This window comes from Rhinichthys klamathensis, unplaced genomic scaffold (genome assembly GCF_029890125.1).
Source record: "Rhinichthys klamathensis goyatoka isolate OS25496 unplaced genomic scaffold, OSU_Roscu_1.1 h1tg000781l_1, whole genome shotgun sequence".
Classification (NCBI taxonomy): Eukaryota; Metazoa; Chordata; class Actinopteri; order Cypriniformes; family Leuciscidae; genus Rhinichthys; species Rhinichthys klamathensis.
This window is the reverse complement of record NW_026607178.1, coordinates 1,020,397-1,036,454: the sequence shown is the minus strand read 5'-3', so window position 1 is coordinate 1,036,454 and position 16,058 is coordinate 1,020,397. Positions and strand designations below refer to the sequence as shown.

Genomic DNA, 16,058 nt, shown 5'->3' with positions numbered 1-16,058 from the left:
CTACATGCCTAAGTTTACATTTTAAAGAGTTAAAATGTCACCTTTGAGCAGACAAATAAGAATGGCTGTCTCCGAATATGCATACGTCGCTACAATATAGTATGTGGAAAGAGTATGTCCAAATTCACAGTATTCATAAAACAGTATGCAAAAAGTACCTAGATGACCTAGGCTACTACTTCTGGTGAGATTTTGAAGTGCACATCTGATGGACACTTCATTTTCCCATGAGGCCACAGAAGAGGAGTTGTGAAAAACCATAGCAACAAAACTGACACTGATAGGTTATCACTGTCATGTGACATTACGAATGAAGTATGCCCAGATTACTTTCACACTACTAAGCCTATTTCGAATGTGACAGTTAAAAAGGTACAGAGTACATACTTGTTCAAAAGAAGTACCTACTGAGCACATGCGATTTCGGACCCAGGCCGGGTCAGAGAGCCAAGTTCAATGCTTATAGGAATTTCATTATCAGCACATCTGCTTCAAAATGACTCCTTTATTAAAAAGTATTTTGATATAATGTGGTCAATGAATGAGGTGTGGGTATCATATCTCTCACCTGCCCTCAATGTTACAGATGTTATTGATCCGGTTCTGAATCTACAGCATATTAAAAGAGAGTCGTAACAAGGTTAAGGACTTTGTTTTGGTGTGGAGGGATAATCTCTGCAAATCTCTGGCTGATGGGAAACAGGACAGACGGAGTGAAGTGGAAAAGGAAGAGACAGACCAGGTGATGGGGCAGATTGAAAAAGGGAACTGAAACAAGGATGTTTGGAATAGCATTACTATTTCTGCAGTATGAAGTAGCCTATTTATACAGTGCACATTATTTTACATAAAATACCTGGATGACCAACTACAATGAGAAGAATAAAAGAGCAATGCTGTGAGGAATACTGCGTCCCACAATGCAAAGCTCTCGACTCGACCTTCCATTTCTGAATTAAACAAGTAATGTGATAAGTTTGTGACAAACACAATGAGGTCATGTGATAATGTAGCATGCTACTAATTGAAAAACTTATCCCGGAGTAATGTCTCTTTTTTCAGTTACTATAGTAGGCAGTTTATAGTCCTGCAGCGATACACAGAGCCGCCTCTCTTCTGCCCCAGGAGAGAGGGGGAAATGAACCACTTAAAACCCTGCGCTACCACAACCTCAACTCTGCTTTGCAGCAGGCCAACATCACACAGCAATTAAAGCCTTCAAAGAACACACACACAAAAGACCCACTATATTCACTCTCCCATGAAGAGAGGAAAGACGATTCATCCTCATGCTGGGGCAGCAAATAGGAACGTGACATTGGTCGGTCAAAGTCTTTACAGCTCAGACTCTCTGCAGGACGCAAGATGTTATTACTTCAAAACAAACAGTCTTATCTGGACGGGCCATTTACATCTCCCATTAAGAGCAAACTAAATGACCCTGCCTCAAGTCAAATCTAAAGATGTGTGATCCACGTAACAGCAAGCTACAATGGTTTAGGATTATTTATGGCTTCATATTATGTTACGGCTTAGTCTGCCTTGCTAACGGCAAAAGCACTTTGGCAAGCAATGTAAAAGTGTAGCTAATAAGCAGAAATAGATGAAGAATATGCTGTAATATTTAAGCCATAAAGGACAAAAATTAACATGATCTCTCTCTCACACACCGTGTATGTATATACTGTATATATATAAATATAATAATCTGGCCTTCACAATAAATTGCTTGTGTTTTTTCCACATTTGTCAGTCTATATAAAAGCATCTGAAGAATCAATGTAATGATTTTTTTTATGTAGTGTATGTGTGTATATATATATATATATATACACACAATTTATTGTGAAGGCCAAAAATGAAATTTTAGACAAGAATATTACACATTTTCACACAGAAGAGCTAAATGCACTATGTAAATTGAGGGGAAATAAACAATACTGTCATGGAAAAGGCATGAAACTATAGGCTAAGTGTGTTAGAGCAGAGATGTGGACATTTCTGTAAATAATTGGATGTAAATGATATTTGTAATCTTAAAATACATGGGAAAACATTCTATTAAACACCAAACAAGCCAAAAAGCCAAAAATCCCCCACCCTCTTCTTCTGGAGTATGATGCATGATAGTGTGAAAAACCATGTGAGCATGTTTAAAAAAAATGTAAATAATAATAATAGAAACAATTCAAAAGTAGTCTTGGCCTATAACAAATAATGGTCTCTAAAAAGTATATCTACTAGATGCATTGTGCAAAATCATTGAAAAAAAATCTTTCACAACACAACCAACCAAATCAAAGCTGAATTATAAAATTAAAAAAAGCACAACTACAATATTCTCTTCTCACCACACATGTACACGCGCAGCATATGTCAGTCTGCATTACCAAAACACTGCATGCAATATAATCAGCATTTTGCATGGTGGCAGATTTTATCTTAAATATTTATATGGCTGCCACTGATGCCACTGTAAACCGGTATGAGCTATTAAATGTACATCATTTGCTCATCAATGAGACGTGCCACGGCATGCGGCAGGAGGTGGAGCTGGTGCAGTGGACCAAAATGGATACCAGCACACACAGGCAAATCTGAGCATGATCCTAATAGTATTATTATCCATAAAAACAAACACTCAAAATCCCAAGACACACAATACTGTGCTAAAAGATCAACCAAATGATTTGGTGGTAAACATATGGGGGGGGGGGGGACCACAATGACACACAACAGAATTTACGATGTGATTTATGCAACGCCGAGTCTGTGTTTAGAATGGTAATCATGATAAATTAATTCATTTTTTCTGATGGTAATCCAGATTTAATAAAGGTTATTTCTCATCACTGGTACACCAGAGCTGCCAACCTGAAATATTTACAACCACAAGTTCTCATTTATAGAGGCAAGAAGATAACTCAATTAAAAGTGTTCTGAGACGCAGTAATAATTTCCAGATTTGTCCTTATAAATTACATAAAACAGGCCTGGTAAAAATCTGAACAGAAAATGTGCTTTCAATAATGAAATACTTTAAAAACAGGTTAGTTTAGCTCTTAGAGAGAGAGAAAAAAAGAGTTAATTTCTACAGCCTTAATTTAAAAGGACAGATAAATCATCTAGATGCATTATAATGATTTATGTGTTATTGCACAACTTGAGCACTTACAGTCAACACCAAATAATAATTTAAAAAAACACTTATTCACCTTGTAAAGATGCATTTACCAACTAGTTATTTCTATAATAATTATGTAATAGCTTAAAGTGTTAATCGGTAATGTATGATGACTCATTTTTGTAATGAATGGCATTTTCCTGAAAAGCACTTTTTTCACACACTCAGACTGTATGTGTCTCAGAAACTACCAAGTGACCTAACTAGACAGCATTTTTGATTGTGTAGGCAATTGACAGCTAATATGAGACTCTTATGAGTGTAATGGTTTAGGCCAGGGTAAGTATGTTTATTGTGGTTTGTAAAGGATGTGTTTTCACCTTTACTACACCCAGCAGCATAAAGCCTCCAGCTTAAATAAAAAGACACCTGCCTACAACAAAAGCCTCGTTATTGTTTCGGATTACAGTTCATTCATATTCTGTTAGATGGGAGTCATATAATAAAATGTAAGTGTGGCTGGTTTTCATTGTCTATCTTATAACGAAAATATTACAGGCTTTATTCCCCTTTCCATCCACAAAAGCCAAGTCTATTTTGCTACAGAACAACTGAATAAAACGTTTAGATTTAAATCTAGATGGGGATGAAGAATAAAAAATATCTACACTAGGTGAATGCTGGAAATATCTTGCTACCTTTAAAGATGTTTCAAAAATTTCAGTTTGTAATGCGAGATTACAGTTTTATAATGCTAATAAAGCTGTTTTAATTAGTGCCCTGGCATTGAGAAGAATTTAGTGATTAACCTGATCAGTTATCCTCTGAAAATGATAATTATAAAAGGTCAAAGGGTGTAAAACAGTATATCAGACTTCTTTTGTCCTTTACACCTGCACATACACACACACACACACACAATTTTCGTCTCTTAGTCATTTAAAAAAAATAAAAGACATTTATATTGATTTAACACATTTCCAATCTTATGTCATCTGTTAAATCACCTTACCTTTTTGTGTCTGTCTTTAAAAGGCAACGCCGGCCATTGCATCTCCTGCAAGAAGTCCTGCCACTGTTTCTGGTCCTGATCCGATGAGATGAAGACGATTTCCAATTTGTCCTTGTGCTCTGAGGATTTCTTAAACTTGCTATAAAACTCGCACAGACTCGCGTTGAACTGCTTGCAAGGACCGTTTAAACTGCAGCCGAAGTAGAGCCCGAGCAGAGACAGCTTACTGCCCAGCGCATGAACATCCACCTCGGCTTTCTCCCCGTTGACGAGCCGCTCTCCGAGCAGATTCACCAGAAACTCCGACATCGCTGCTGAGCTCTCGAAGCGGACTGCTTTAGGTTTCGTTTGCTTGTTCAGGTGATTCGAAATATAACCCAAAGTGCTGGATGAATATCCGCAGGCCCTGGTGCCGTTTGGCTGTCCTGGAGTCGCCGCACGGGTTCGAGAGACAGCGGCCGTCGTGTGTCTCCACAGTGAGCGCTGTTAAGGAATGCGCGCTCTCGTTATAGACCGTCCCTCAGCAACAGCGCCGACTCCCACTGTGAGACTTTCTCGTCATCTAGTGGCGAGATGGTGCAATTGCATTCTTTGCCCAGAGAGTGCACACAGAAATTAATAAGGATGTCAAGCAGAACACCACTATCACACTATGTCTATGTCTCTGCATAGAATGATACCTGAATTTTCTCTTTAGTAGGCCTATGGATGGATGTATGGAGAGATTCATACACAGGGCAACTTTTTGGCAATGTTGCCGTCAATGGGCAACCAGGTGAGACACAGGGCCCACAACCGATCTAAAAAATCCAGATAGAAATTTGTGGCCCATTCTCAATGGGAAAGTGCCCAAGCAACATTGCTCAAAAAAGTTGCCCTGTGTATTGGAGTAATAGTATCAGACCGTGACATGCATACGTGTTTTTATGTAATATTGGCTAATATTGCCTATCACTAGATTGCCCAGGACACTAGATATTGTCTAATATTGCCTATCACGTTGTTCTGACATCGCTAGCTTTTATCTAAATCTCTATCGCTAGCACAACACGCTGGTATCTTGCTAGCCTGTTAACCTCCGTGCTTGCCGTCTCGTGCCTTTTACAAGTTCATCAAACAACTGTAGTGAGTAGGATCAGTCAACAAACACGGTGTGTAATGTCTTCTCCTGTTATTGTCACTAGCACTTCGTGTCACATGTATAGTAGCCTTCTCTGTCAGCGGTGAGGACTACACATGTGATAAATGCAGGGAGATAGTCAGGCTGACGGAGAAGACTTTAGAACTAGAGACACGCATCCAAACTTTAACCAAGGATAGTAAGAATGCAAGGGCTTTAGTTACTGCTTTGGATGCAACTAGCTTAGTGAACTCTGTACATTGTTTGGTCCGATGTTGTGTCTAATTTCGACCCCCTGCCAAATTATTACCCCCCTTGTTGAAGTCAGTAATTTATTGCCTAATCCTAACCCCTCCCCCAATCCTAACCCCTCCCCCACAACTAATCCTAAACCTACCAATGCTAGGGGGGTAATAATTTGGCAGGGGTCGAAATTCGGCGCAACACCTGTTGTAGAGCCCGTGCAGCAGGGCAACTGGGTGACCGTGAGACGCTGTAGTCGCGGGACAAAACACCGCTCTTCCGTTCCGATTGCCATAACAAATAAATTCTCCCCACTCAGTGAAACACCCACTGTGAATTCTGCTGAATGTGCCCTAGTTATTGGCGATTCGATCACACGGAACGTAAAAAATAGAGCCACCAGCCACCATAGTCACATGTTTGCCGGGAGCCAGAGCGCCTGACATCAAAGCAAATTTAAAGGTGCTGGCTAATGCTAATCGTAAATTCTCTAAGATTATCGGCACTAATGATGTTCAACTTCGCCAATCAGAGATCACTAAAATTAACTTTAAAGAGGTGTGTGAACTCGCAAGTACGATGCCAGGCACTGTAATTTGAAAAACTCCCAACCCCATTTGAGGGTGAAAATTTAATCGATGTTTAACAAATAAACAATAGATATAATACAGATGAACAAATGATAAAGCTTGGGTTGCTGAATATTCTATCCCTTACTTCAAAACCACTTATTGTTATTGATATGCTTACAGATTATAACCTAGACATGTTGTGTCTGACAGAAACCTGGCTAAAACCAGACACATTATTTTAAATGAGTCCGACCCCCAAGATTACTGTTATAAAATGAGCTATGTCTGAAAGAAAAAGGGGATGGTGTTGCTGTAGTCTATAGTAATATCTTCAGAATTACTGAGAAGTCTAGTTTCAAATATAATTCTTTTGATGTGTTGGTTCCAGGCCGCATCCAGACCAGATGGAGGACCTGTGCCTAGACACGACCACACAACGCATGATGTAGTCACCCGGATCCGGACCGTATCCAGACCAGATGGAGGACCTGCACCTAGACACGACCACAACACATCCCTGAAGTGTCAGCAGAGATTGTGTCAACTAGACTCTCATCGAAGGCCTCATCGACACGACAGCCATCAGCACTGATCCTCAACAAATCATCCATCCCGGTGTGATGACTCTGAACTTAAACCAGATGGAACTGGATAATATTCTGATTGTTCCAAACCAATCTGACTTCTGACCTATAATGCTGCCTGAATCATAATCATACACTGTTCGTTCATTGGCCAGAGGAGAACTGGCCCCCACGACTGAGCCTGGGTTCTCTCTCCCAAGGTTATTTTTCCTCCATTCTGCCACTTGATGGAGTTTTGGTTCCTTGTCACTGTCGCCTTTTCCCAGCTTTGTCGCAATTGGCTTTGCTTGGTTAGTTGGGGACATTAAATTGAACATTTAATTTAATATTCAACAATAATATTGATCTGCCTGCATTGACACTATTATACACATTGACATCACGGTTTACTCCAGAGTGGCTATATATATATATATATATAAATTACTTTTTTTAAACAAAAATGAAACATCATAGAACTTACTTAAGCATTGACTGTGATGCTATTTTCATCTGGAAACCAACTTTTTTGCATTATTTTCCTGTTATCTCTGTAAAGCTGCTTTGAAACAATCTGTATTGTAAAAAGCACTATATAAATAAATGTGACTTAACTTGTACACCTTTCGACTATAGCAGAAAAGTGATGCCACAGAGTCACAGTAATTACCTCATGCATCCCATGTTCATTTGACAAAAAAAAAAAAAAAAAAAACAGAACAGAACAGTACTGCAAAACACCCCGTTAAGCAGAATACTCTGATGTAAAATGGTGATGGTGAACACTAACATTTAAAAAAGATTCTGTGTAATAAACACAAAAATTATACAACTTTATATTAGGCTCAAGTCAGGAATAAAAACCCTCCACTGGCTGGTGCACATTAATTTCCTATCATATTATTTACTTGAACTGCATTAAACCCCCACAATTACTCTTGCAAAACTCTTTGAAAATGAGAACAAGAAATTAAGATGCATTTTCAAAACATTTTATTGATTACAAACAAGCATCATCTTCTAGGTAAGGATTATAAGACGATTTTACTTATGCACGTTTACTGAAATTGTAACTGTTTCAGTTCCTCTGTCTTAACTTGAAGGTATACTGTCAAAGTCCCTTTTTTTGAAAATCATTCGAAAGTAAATTTGAAATGTCTGATTATGCAAAGCTTACTTCTATACAAACAGTTTTAATGTGAGCAACGCTTTGAAGGGTTGGTCAAAATCCCTTGCCTCTTCAAATACATATATAATCATATATCATTTTGAATGGTTATATACTTCCTTTATAAAAATCAATAATCAAATATATTCATTATCACATAATAATTTTTATATTCTTGTGCTTGTGAAATTATATTTTCTTAAATGCATGGATGCAAGTAACCAGTTTCTTTTAGGTGCATTCCAATCTTACTTTGAGATTGCACTTAGTACACGCAGGACACGAAGGCCACGTAACCCACAAGGCCGTTTGTCTCTTTCTCTGGGATCAGTAGAAAGGTTAGAGGGTCCTAAAGGCAGCGTGGGCACATATGATTCTTCGCTGGACATATGGTCAAGCTATATTGAGCGTTACTATCAAACTTGAATTGTTGTATTAAAATGTATTCTTTCCAGTATATTTCCTTCCTTGGGAGTAAATGTCAGTTATCTGTTTTTCTCCCAAACGAGTGAATGTTTTAGCATTATGTTTTGGTATACTTAACTGATAATAAGGAGCTCAGACTCTCTTCAGCCTTGATGGGAGCTGTTATTTGCTAGTGTCTGTTATTTGTGTGTGTGTGCGTATGACATTCTATGTAGGTTCTGGACGTTCGGACCAGACACCCCGGCGCCCTTCTCTAACCTGCGAGGCCACCACAGACCTAAATCCAATGAGTGGACGACAACTATCTTTACTAATGGCGATAGGCACCCCTATCTCCTCACATGTGTTAAATTGTTTAGGCTTTCATGTTTCTTAGCCAATGAGAATCATTCAACCTGTAAGCAATGACGTAGCTTAGACCTTGGAAATGGTATAACTGCTGTGATCTTTGTAACTGTAAGCGGGGCGGCCTACGAACTCCTGTGTGAGTCTTGAAGCTGACTTCTGCTGATGAAAATGCAAACTATCTTCAGTAAAACTTTTCTTTAATTTTTTATAATTCTGACTCCGGGTCTTCATTCTTCATATCTGGTTCTGGGTCTTTGACTGTATACCCCTTACAGTTATGGTGGAGGATGCGCTGGCAATTATTCTCGGTGACACCCCTGGCAAATCAACAAACAAGGTAGTAAGCTTTTGTTAATTGTTAGGGCTGTCTGACTGGAAGAGATTTTGAAGGAGAGCGGGAGAGCTTCACTCCGATGAGGCGAGTGAAGGAGTAAGTTAATTATACTGCTGACAGTATAAGAAGTCGCTGAGAGCGTCGTTAAGGGTAACGGCAGCAGACAGCGCAAGCGAAGCGTGCTCTGTGGGGGCCCCGCTGGGCATTACTGGTGTAGCACCACCCCAGCAGAGCACGTCCCTGGGCTAGAGGTCCAGTGGCACCGTAAACCTGCTCAATCTCTTCCATCTCAGATAGGGGATCCCCGAACTTAGTGAAGTGAATCAGGCAGTTAGGGATACTAACAATAACAGGGTTGTTTGCCAGGGATGCATCAGGAACAATTCCGAGAGAAAAATTAAAAAAAGTTGTGACCCAAATTGGCATGGACCAGTATATGTAACTGTGATTTTGGAGTATACTTTGCAGTTTCATCACGCAGAAGCCAAGCTGTGTTGTTCAAAGATCGCCGCCTCCATTTCTGCAATAACTTCAGGTGAGTATGAACCATGATTAAGATATGGCAGAAAAATGTAATAACTTAATCAGTAACCTGAAGAGTCCTGAAACAAATAGTGAGTCAGGAAAAGCAAACGCTGTAAGCAGCTGTGCTCTAAAGCCCTCACTTTAAATAAATTTGCAGAAATGATTAAGTAAATGGTAGTCAGGATTTTGATTCTGATTGGAAATTTAAAAAACTTGACTGGCTACAAACAAACAAAGAAACTGAAAAATTAAAATGTTTAGCCTCGTATTGCTTACGATGATTACAAGAAGCAAGTGAAAGAAATTCTGGGTCAGGGATAATTTCCCTGGACAAGCGACTAAAGTTAAACAGACACTTTGTGAAAACAATATTTTGCAGCTTATGAAAATTAATGTTCTGCCAATAATAATGATGAAGATTATGATTGGGTTATTATGATTAAATCAGCCACTGGTGGACTGTAAAAGAATACAGAGAACTGCTTAATCAGTAGCTCTGTTTGCATTCCTGAATGGGACACACACTGCTTCAAGGGCGTGTAGTAAGTTGGAGCCGTTGAGGCTGACACATGAACCCTTTTGAAGAAAAGATCTATAATACTAATTTTTATAAGTGAATTGATGAATACAGGTTGATGTAAAATGAATGACTCCAACAAATGTGAGTTGCAGAATATATCAAAGTAACTTAAAGGATGATTGTGTTGTAATTAAACATTTTAAAAAGGTTTTAGATGATATAGAGAGACTAATCTCACAGATGATTTACAATAACTGCAAAAGTATCACAAGCAGAGAGTGCTTGCCTCGTCAAACTTAGTGTGTGAATCCTAATTGGAGATTGATAAACTCCAAGAGAAATCTTAAGTCAAATATTAAACTATGGTTGAGAACTTGACAATTAAAATTGAGATTGAGAAATGTGAAACGTTATTGAGAACTAGAATAATTATTTTTATGTAAAACAAATAAGCAGAAGCCGTACTGAATTAACAGTTGCTAAATGCTGATTAAACAAACAGCTTGAAAAGTTGACCATGAAAGAACTAGAAGCTGATGTTTAGTTTTCAAAAGATAAGTTTGTTATTGGCTGTAATGAAACAGTTTGCTTATCTGAATCTGATGTGTGCTGTGGCTGAAACTGCCAGTGCAACAGACTCAATCTGAGTGGAAATTTGTAATGCCTAAATTTCCTGATGTGTGGGCAAAAGACAAATATAAATAATATGTTTATTTGAAACCGTATGTAATATCTGGCAAAGATGCCTTAAGCTGGGATAGAGTTAAAAGATGATAGATAAATGTTTGATGTTAGAAGTATATGAGAGAGCAGTGTACCATCCAATAGAGTCTCAGAGTCTCTCTCATTCAATGAGTCAGCTAAAAGCTGGTATCTGTGATAATGTGTAAAGCACAGTGTGTCAGTTGAAGAATCATAGACACAGAGATGGTAAAAGAAACCATTTAGAGAGCAATTTGTTTTAAAAGTAAAACTGAATGACTTTAAAGAAGTATTTAAAATAATAATACAGATAGAGATGACATTTTGATTAGGTTAATTTAGGACCAGTAACTTCTTTGTCTGATCTTAGTCCCCACCATGAAACGGGGGAGGGGCCGACGGAAATGTACACTGAATGTACGGTTGTGATCTAAATTCACTGAGTATAATCCAAGTAGCTAGGTTGCTGCTTTTAAGATAGTTAATGGATTTAAGTGATTAAATACTGTTGTTCTGACCTGTCTCCCTATGTGAACACTATTAGGCAATCCGAATGGCTCTGGTGACTCTTGAACGTGCCTTTCCTAAGCTCTAGAAAACAGCTGAGTTCTGTTGAAGCAAACAGCCTGTGATGGGAAAGAGCGGTCACCAGTGGGCACGAGTGGCTACTCAATGACGGGTAAGACCTTCTATTGGCCAGACAGGGGGCAACCCAAGCCAGAGTGGATCACGTAAAGTCACTGGGCATCTCAAGATGGAGGTGTTTATGTGAGAAAGGTATGAGAGTGGAGCGGATGACTGTGAGGCCAGCAGCATCCTTTATCGTTAGGGCGGATGAGCTGTGAGGAGTTACAGACAGTCTGACCCAGAAACGTGATGTTCCTCTAATACCAATCACCAGAAACCGCATTCATTGTATGGCTTGTTTTTTTTTATTGTGACAAGCGTCTGCAAATATGCCAGGGGAAAACACCCTGATGGAGATTATAGATAAAGGGCTAACAGAAATGGGCTTTCAAGAGCCGGCTGAGGCCATGAAGTGATTCCCATTAGTTGTTGTGGAGACAGTAGCAAAACTTTTTATGTACTGGTTTGCCTTATGGGCAAGGAAAATCATAGTGATGATTTTGAACTAATAGGTCTATGACATAGTTTTAACTCCTGAAGGTCGTTAGACATGGTGGTGGCTAAAGATGAAGACAGCTTTTGTAGATTTGAGAAAAGTCTGGATAACAAGGTGAATGGTCAAAGGTTATTGTAATTAATTTAATATTACATTATGTCTAAGTTACAGCCTTAGAAGGCTGTTGAAAAAGATTATTTATTTATAGTGAGAGAGACTGCTTGAGCAGAGGAAGGGATGGTAACTGTGTCTGTCTTTCCATTATTGGCCTGCTAGAGCAAGCTGAAGCAAAATAATGATAATGAAACAAAACAACCCAGCCGACCTTGTTAAATTCTAATGAATAATGAACAAGACATGCTTTGAAACTGGTTGGGAGACCATGTAAAATTAGGTAGAAGCTACCGGAAAATGGGAAGTTTAAAATCTTATTTAAAATTTAAATCTTTTAGCAATAATATAAAGAAAAATTAATATTGAAAATGAACAGTTAACATATGTGTGTCTAGTATGAGTGCGTATGATGGTGACAGCACTTTATGTCTTGTATGTATTAGTTTGGGGTACTATTATTTCCTGATTTTGAGGATATTGTGTCATTAACCTCTGGAATTAGTGTTTTATCATTACAGATGGGTTAAGTGAAATGACCAACTTTAAAAAAGTTGATAATTCTAAGACAATCTGATGAAAAGACAATGCAGAACATGGGACGAGCTTTAATTGGAGTGGTTTTCCAGCTCTGTCTGCTATTGGTAATTATGAATGCTTTTGTCATTTATGATATTGAACTGAATTACTCTCTGGATTAGTATTTTATATAAATTGGAATTGTAAAGAAGATTGCCGTCCATTATGGGGTAAAACTCTTGTCTAAATTCAACTGAGGGTCTAAATTTAAATAGACAACTAGGTGGGATCATAAGGATAAACGTAGGGAAAAAATATATATATATATAGACTTGACGGCAGAGAGACAAAGTGGCACATTGGCTAAGTCACTATCCAAATTATCCAGAGTGAGCTCCCTCATTTTTATTGAAAGGCCGGAGGGCGAATGAATATAACTTCTAAAAAGAAAAGGTTTTATTTCTCAATCCCTTAAATGTATGTATGACATTAGATGTCTAAGAAAACTACAATTTAATAAAGGTAAAAAGAGAAAGCAGCTATATGGCTGGCTGGGATCTGAGTAACATAATATTTTGGTTTCTGTAAAACTGTAAAGATAAGTGGAACTGAGACAAATACTGTGAGAAGTAGTTATAATGAAAAATAAAGTTGAAGCTAATGATAAGAAAACAAGAGTATTGAAGAATTAATAAAATACCATGATTCCCCTAACGAGGGAACTTTAAGTGTCACTAGGCTGACAGTGGTGAGAGACTCGGATGCAGAAGGAACTGGCATGTAGGGCAAGATGGAAGAAATATAGTAGAAAAAAATGTATGTTACGAAAATACAATTTCTGATAGGATTTATGGAAGTCAAATTAAGTTTAAATGGTATGAAAAAGTGAGTTTCAAAATAAAAACAATAAGACATTGTATGATTGACAGGGATTCAAGTGATATAAAGATAAGGAATGAACAAAAGCTTTATTAAGCAAAATGGGGAACGATCCTATATTTTAGTGGTAAAATAATGACTGAAATGATGATGTGAATTTGTTTTATTTTATTTCTATTTTTGAAACAAACAAAAAAGGGTATAAGATGTTATACAATTAAAATGGTACATGCTATGTGACCGTAAACTGAAGGATGATTTCAGTAAAGACTTAAAGTGCTTACATCGATTATTATGGGTCTTAATTATTAATATTTTATTGTTTGTTGTTTATTTTTAGTTAGACAACCATTGTGTTTTGAACCTAAAGGGTCTATAAAAGGGGTAGTGAAAATAATGGATTAACCATCCAATTTTGTTTATAATAAAAGGATTTGGAAATCATAATTTTATAAAAAAAATAAAAAAACTAGTGCATATATTCTGGTATTCATGATTATAGACAATGTCTTTATTTAGGATCTGAGTAGTGACTGTGGATCTAGCCCATGCTAGTAGGAATACAGCAATAGTGCTTGCTTATTTAGCCTGGCTTCCAAAGAAAAAATATGTACTTGTTTCGTAATCAGTTATGTGTTTTATAAAAATTTTAACCTGACTGATAAACTGAGGAAGAATGACATTGATGTCCTGTTGTGAGTGGAAGGTGGGAGAGCCTCTTAATGGGGACTGGAATTTTTAGTATCCAGCATGTCCATGACGAGGTGAAGAGACAAGTGTGACCCGTCAGGGGAGCATGCGTCACCACTCCTCCCTTCCGTAGTGACCTCACTGGTTAGACCAGACGTGGCGGTATTGGACCCCACATTGGTCTAAAACGGGGGACTGAAGGGTTGGTCAAAATCCCTTGCCTCTTCAAATACATATATAATCATATATCATTTTGAATGGTTATATACTTCCTTTATAAAAATCAATAATCAAATATATTCATTATCACATAATAATTTTTATATTCTTGTGCTTGTGAAATTATATTTTCTTAAATGCATGGATGCAAGTAACCAGTTTCTTTTAGGTGCATTCCAATCTTACTTTGAGATTGCACTTAGTACACGCAGGACACGAAGGCCACGTAACCCACAAGGCCGTTTGTCTCTTTCTCTGGGATCAGTAGAAAGGTTAGAGGGTCCTAAAGGCAGCGTGGGCACATATGATTCTTCGCTGGACATATGGTCAAGCTATATTGAGCGTTACTATCAAACTTGAATTGTTGTATTAAAATGTATTCTTTCCAGTATATTTCCTTCCTTGGGAGTAAATGTCAGTTATCTGTTTTTCTCCCAAACGAGTGAATGTTTTAGCATTATGTTTTGGTATACTTAACTGATAATAAGGAGCTCAGACTCTCTTCAGCCTTGATGGGAGCTGTTATTTGCTAGTGTCTGTTATTTGTGTGTGTGTGCGTATGACATTCTATGTAGGTTCTGGACGTTCGGACCAGACACCCCGGCGCCCTTCTCTAACCTGCGAGGCCACCACAGACCTAAATCCAATGAGTGGACGACAACTATCTTTACTAATGGCGATAGGCACCCCTATCTCCTCACATGTGTTAAATTGTTTAGGCTTTCATGTTTCTTAGCCAATGAGAATCATTCAACCTGTAAGCAATGACGTAGCTTAGACCTTGGAAATGGTATAACTGCTGTGATCTTTGTAACTGTAAGCGGGGCGGCCTACGAACTCCTGTGTGAGTCTTGAAGCTGACTTCTGCTGATGAAAATGCAAACTATCTTCAGTAAAACTTTTCTTTAATTTTTTATAATTCTGACTCCGGGTCTTCATTCTTCATATCTGGTTCTGGGTCTTTGACTGTATACCCCTTACAGCTTTCAAAACATGTACAATCACCACAGCACAAACTCACAACATAATACCAGGGCCACAATTTGTTTGCCTTAACATTCCAGAGCAGGAGCACAGATTACAAATGACAAAATTAACAATGAAAAAAACGTGTAAATCATATTTAAAAAGGTGGATGCAATCCAGCAGTATATGCAACAGGACATTAATCCTCCGTGAACATCATTCGAACGAGGTCAACTTTAAAACACTCATCTTCAACCAGCTTCTGGGGCTTAAAAAAAAAGACAAAACACATTATATATGCATACATTTATCAATTATTTATATCTAGATTTCACTATGGATTTCTATGTATAGTACATTGGCAAGAAGCATACATATTAAAACAGTCAAATACACTGGTCAAAAAACATTTACTGATATTTACCGTCCCGTATCGCAGTAGTGTGGGTACTCCAGTCAGCTTTAGGGTCTTCTTAAAGTCATTGGTTGGGTCCTTCCAGCTAGCAAGAACAACAGTGAATGTAGTAGATGTAGGCCAAAAGCAAATAGAAGCACTATCTTTTATTGGATTCTGTCTGTGCATTGTGCACTGCTGTCAAAGTGCATAGTCCAATAAACACAGAGGTATGACAGCAATTATACATGGGCAAAATAATGCAATTTCTGACTAAATGCAATATGCAGCTACATACATGAATAATTCCTGTTTAAATAACCAATCTAATTGGCGAAATGTATACTTACTATGGTCTGTCTCCTACTTGGCAGTAAATGAAGACAGATCCCTCGGGCAGATGAGACAGCTCTCCTCTGACCACTGGTTCTGCTGCAGAGGGGAGAAAAGACCGTTTTAGATGTGAATTTAAAAAACAGCACAACTACTGCAAATTGTTA

General features: G+C 38.0%; 2 protein-coding genes across 3 annotated transcripts in view; both read right to left on the bottom strand.

Moving 5' to 3' along the window:
- nxn (nucleoredoxin) overlaps positions 1–4,634 on the bottom strand; it is a 78,176-nt gene extending 73,542 nt beyond the window's left edge. The window contains exon 1 of the mRNA XM_056243121.1: positions 4,137–4,634. Coding sequence (XP_056099096.1) covers positions 4,137–4,445 — 309 coding nt within the window. The 5' untranslated portion in view covers positions 4,446–4,634. The remainder of the gene's footprint in view (positions 1–4,136) is intronic.
- txndc17 (thioredoxin domain containing 17) overlaps positions 1–16,058 on the bottom strand; it is a 78,428-nt gene that overhangs the window by 62,188 nt on the left and 182 nt on the right. The window contains exons 2-4 of one of the 2 annotated variants that reach the window (XR_008805833.1): positions 15,909–15,990; positions 15,589–15,664; positions 15,256–15,432 (exon numbers count right to left, since the gene is read on the bottom strand). Coding sequence is in view for 1 of the 2 variants with exons in the window: in XM_056243122.1 (XP_056099097.1) it covers positions 15,364–15,432; positions 15,589–15,664; positions 15,909–15,990 (227 nt within the window). In the remaining variant the exon portion in view is untranslated. Of the gene's footprint in view, positions 1–15,186; positions 15,433–15,588; positions 15,665–15,908; positions 15,991–16,058 lie in introns of those variants that run through there. The other variant, XM_056243122.1, reaches the window with a different exon arrangement.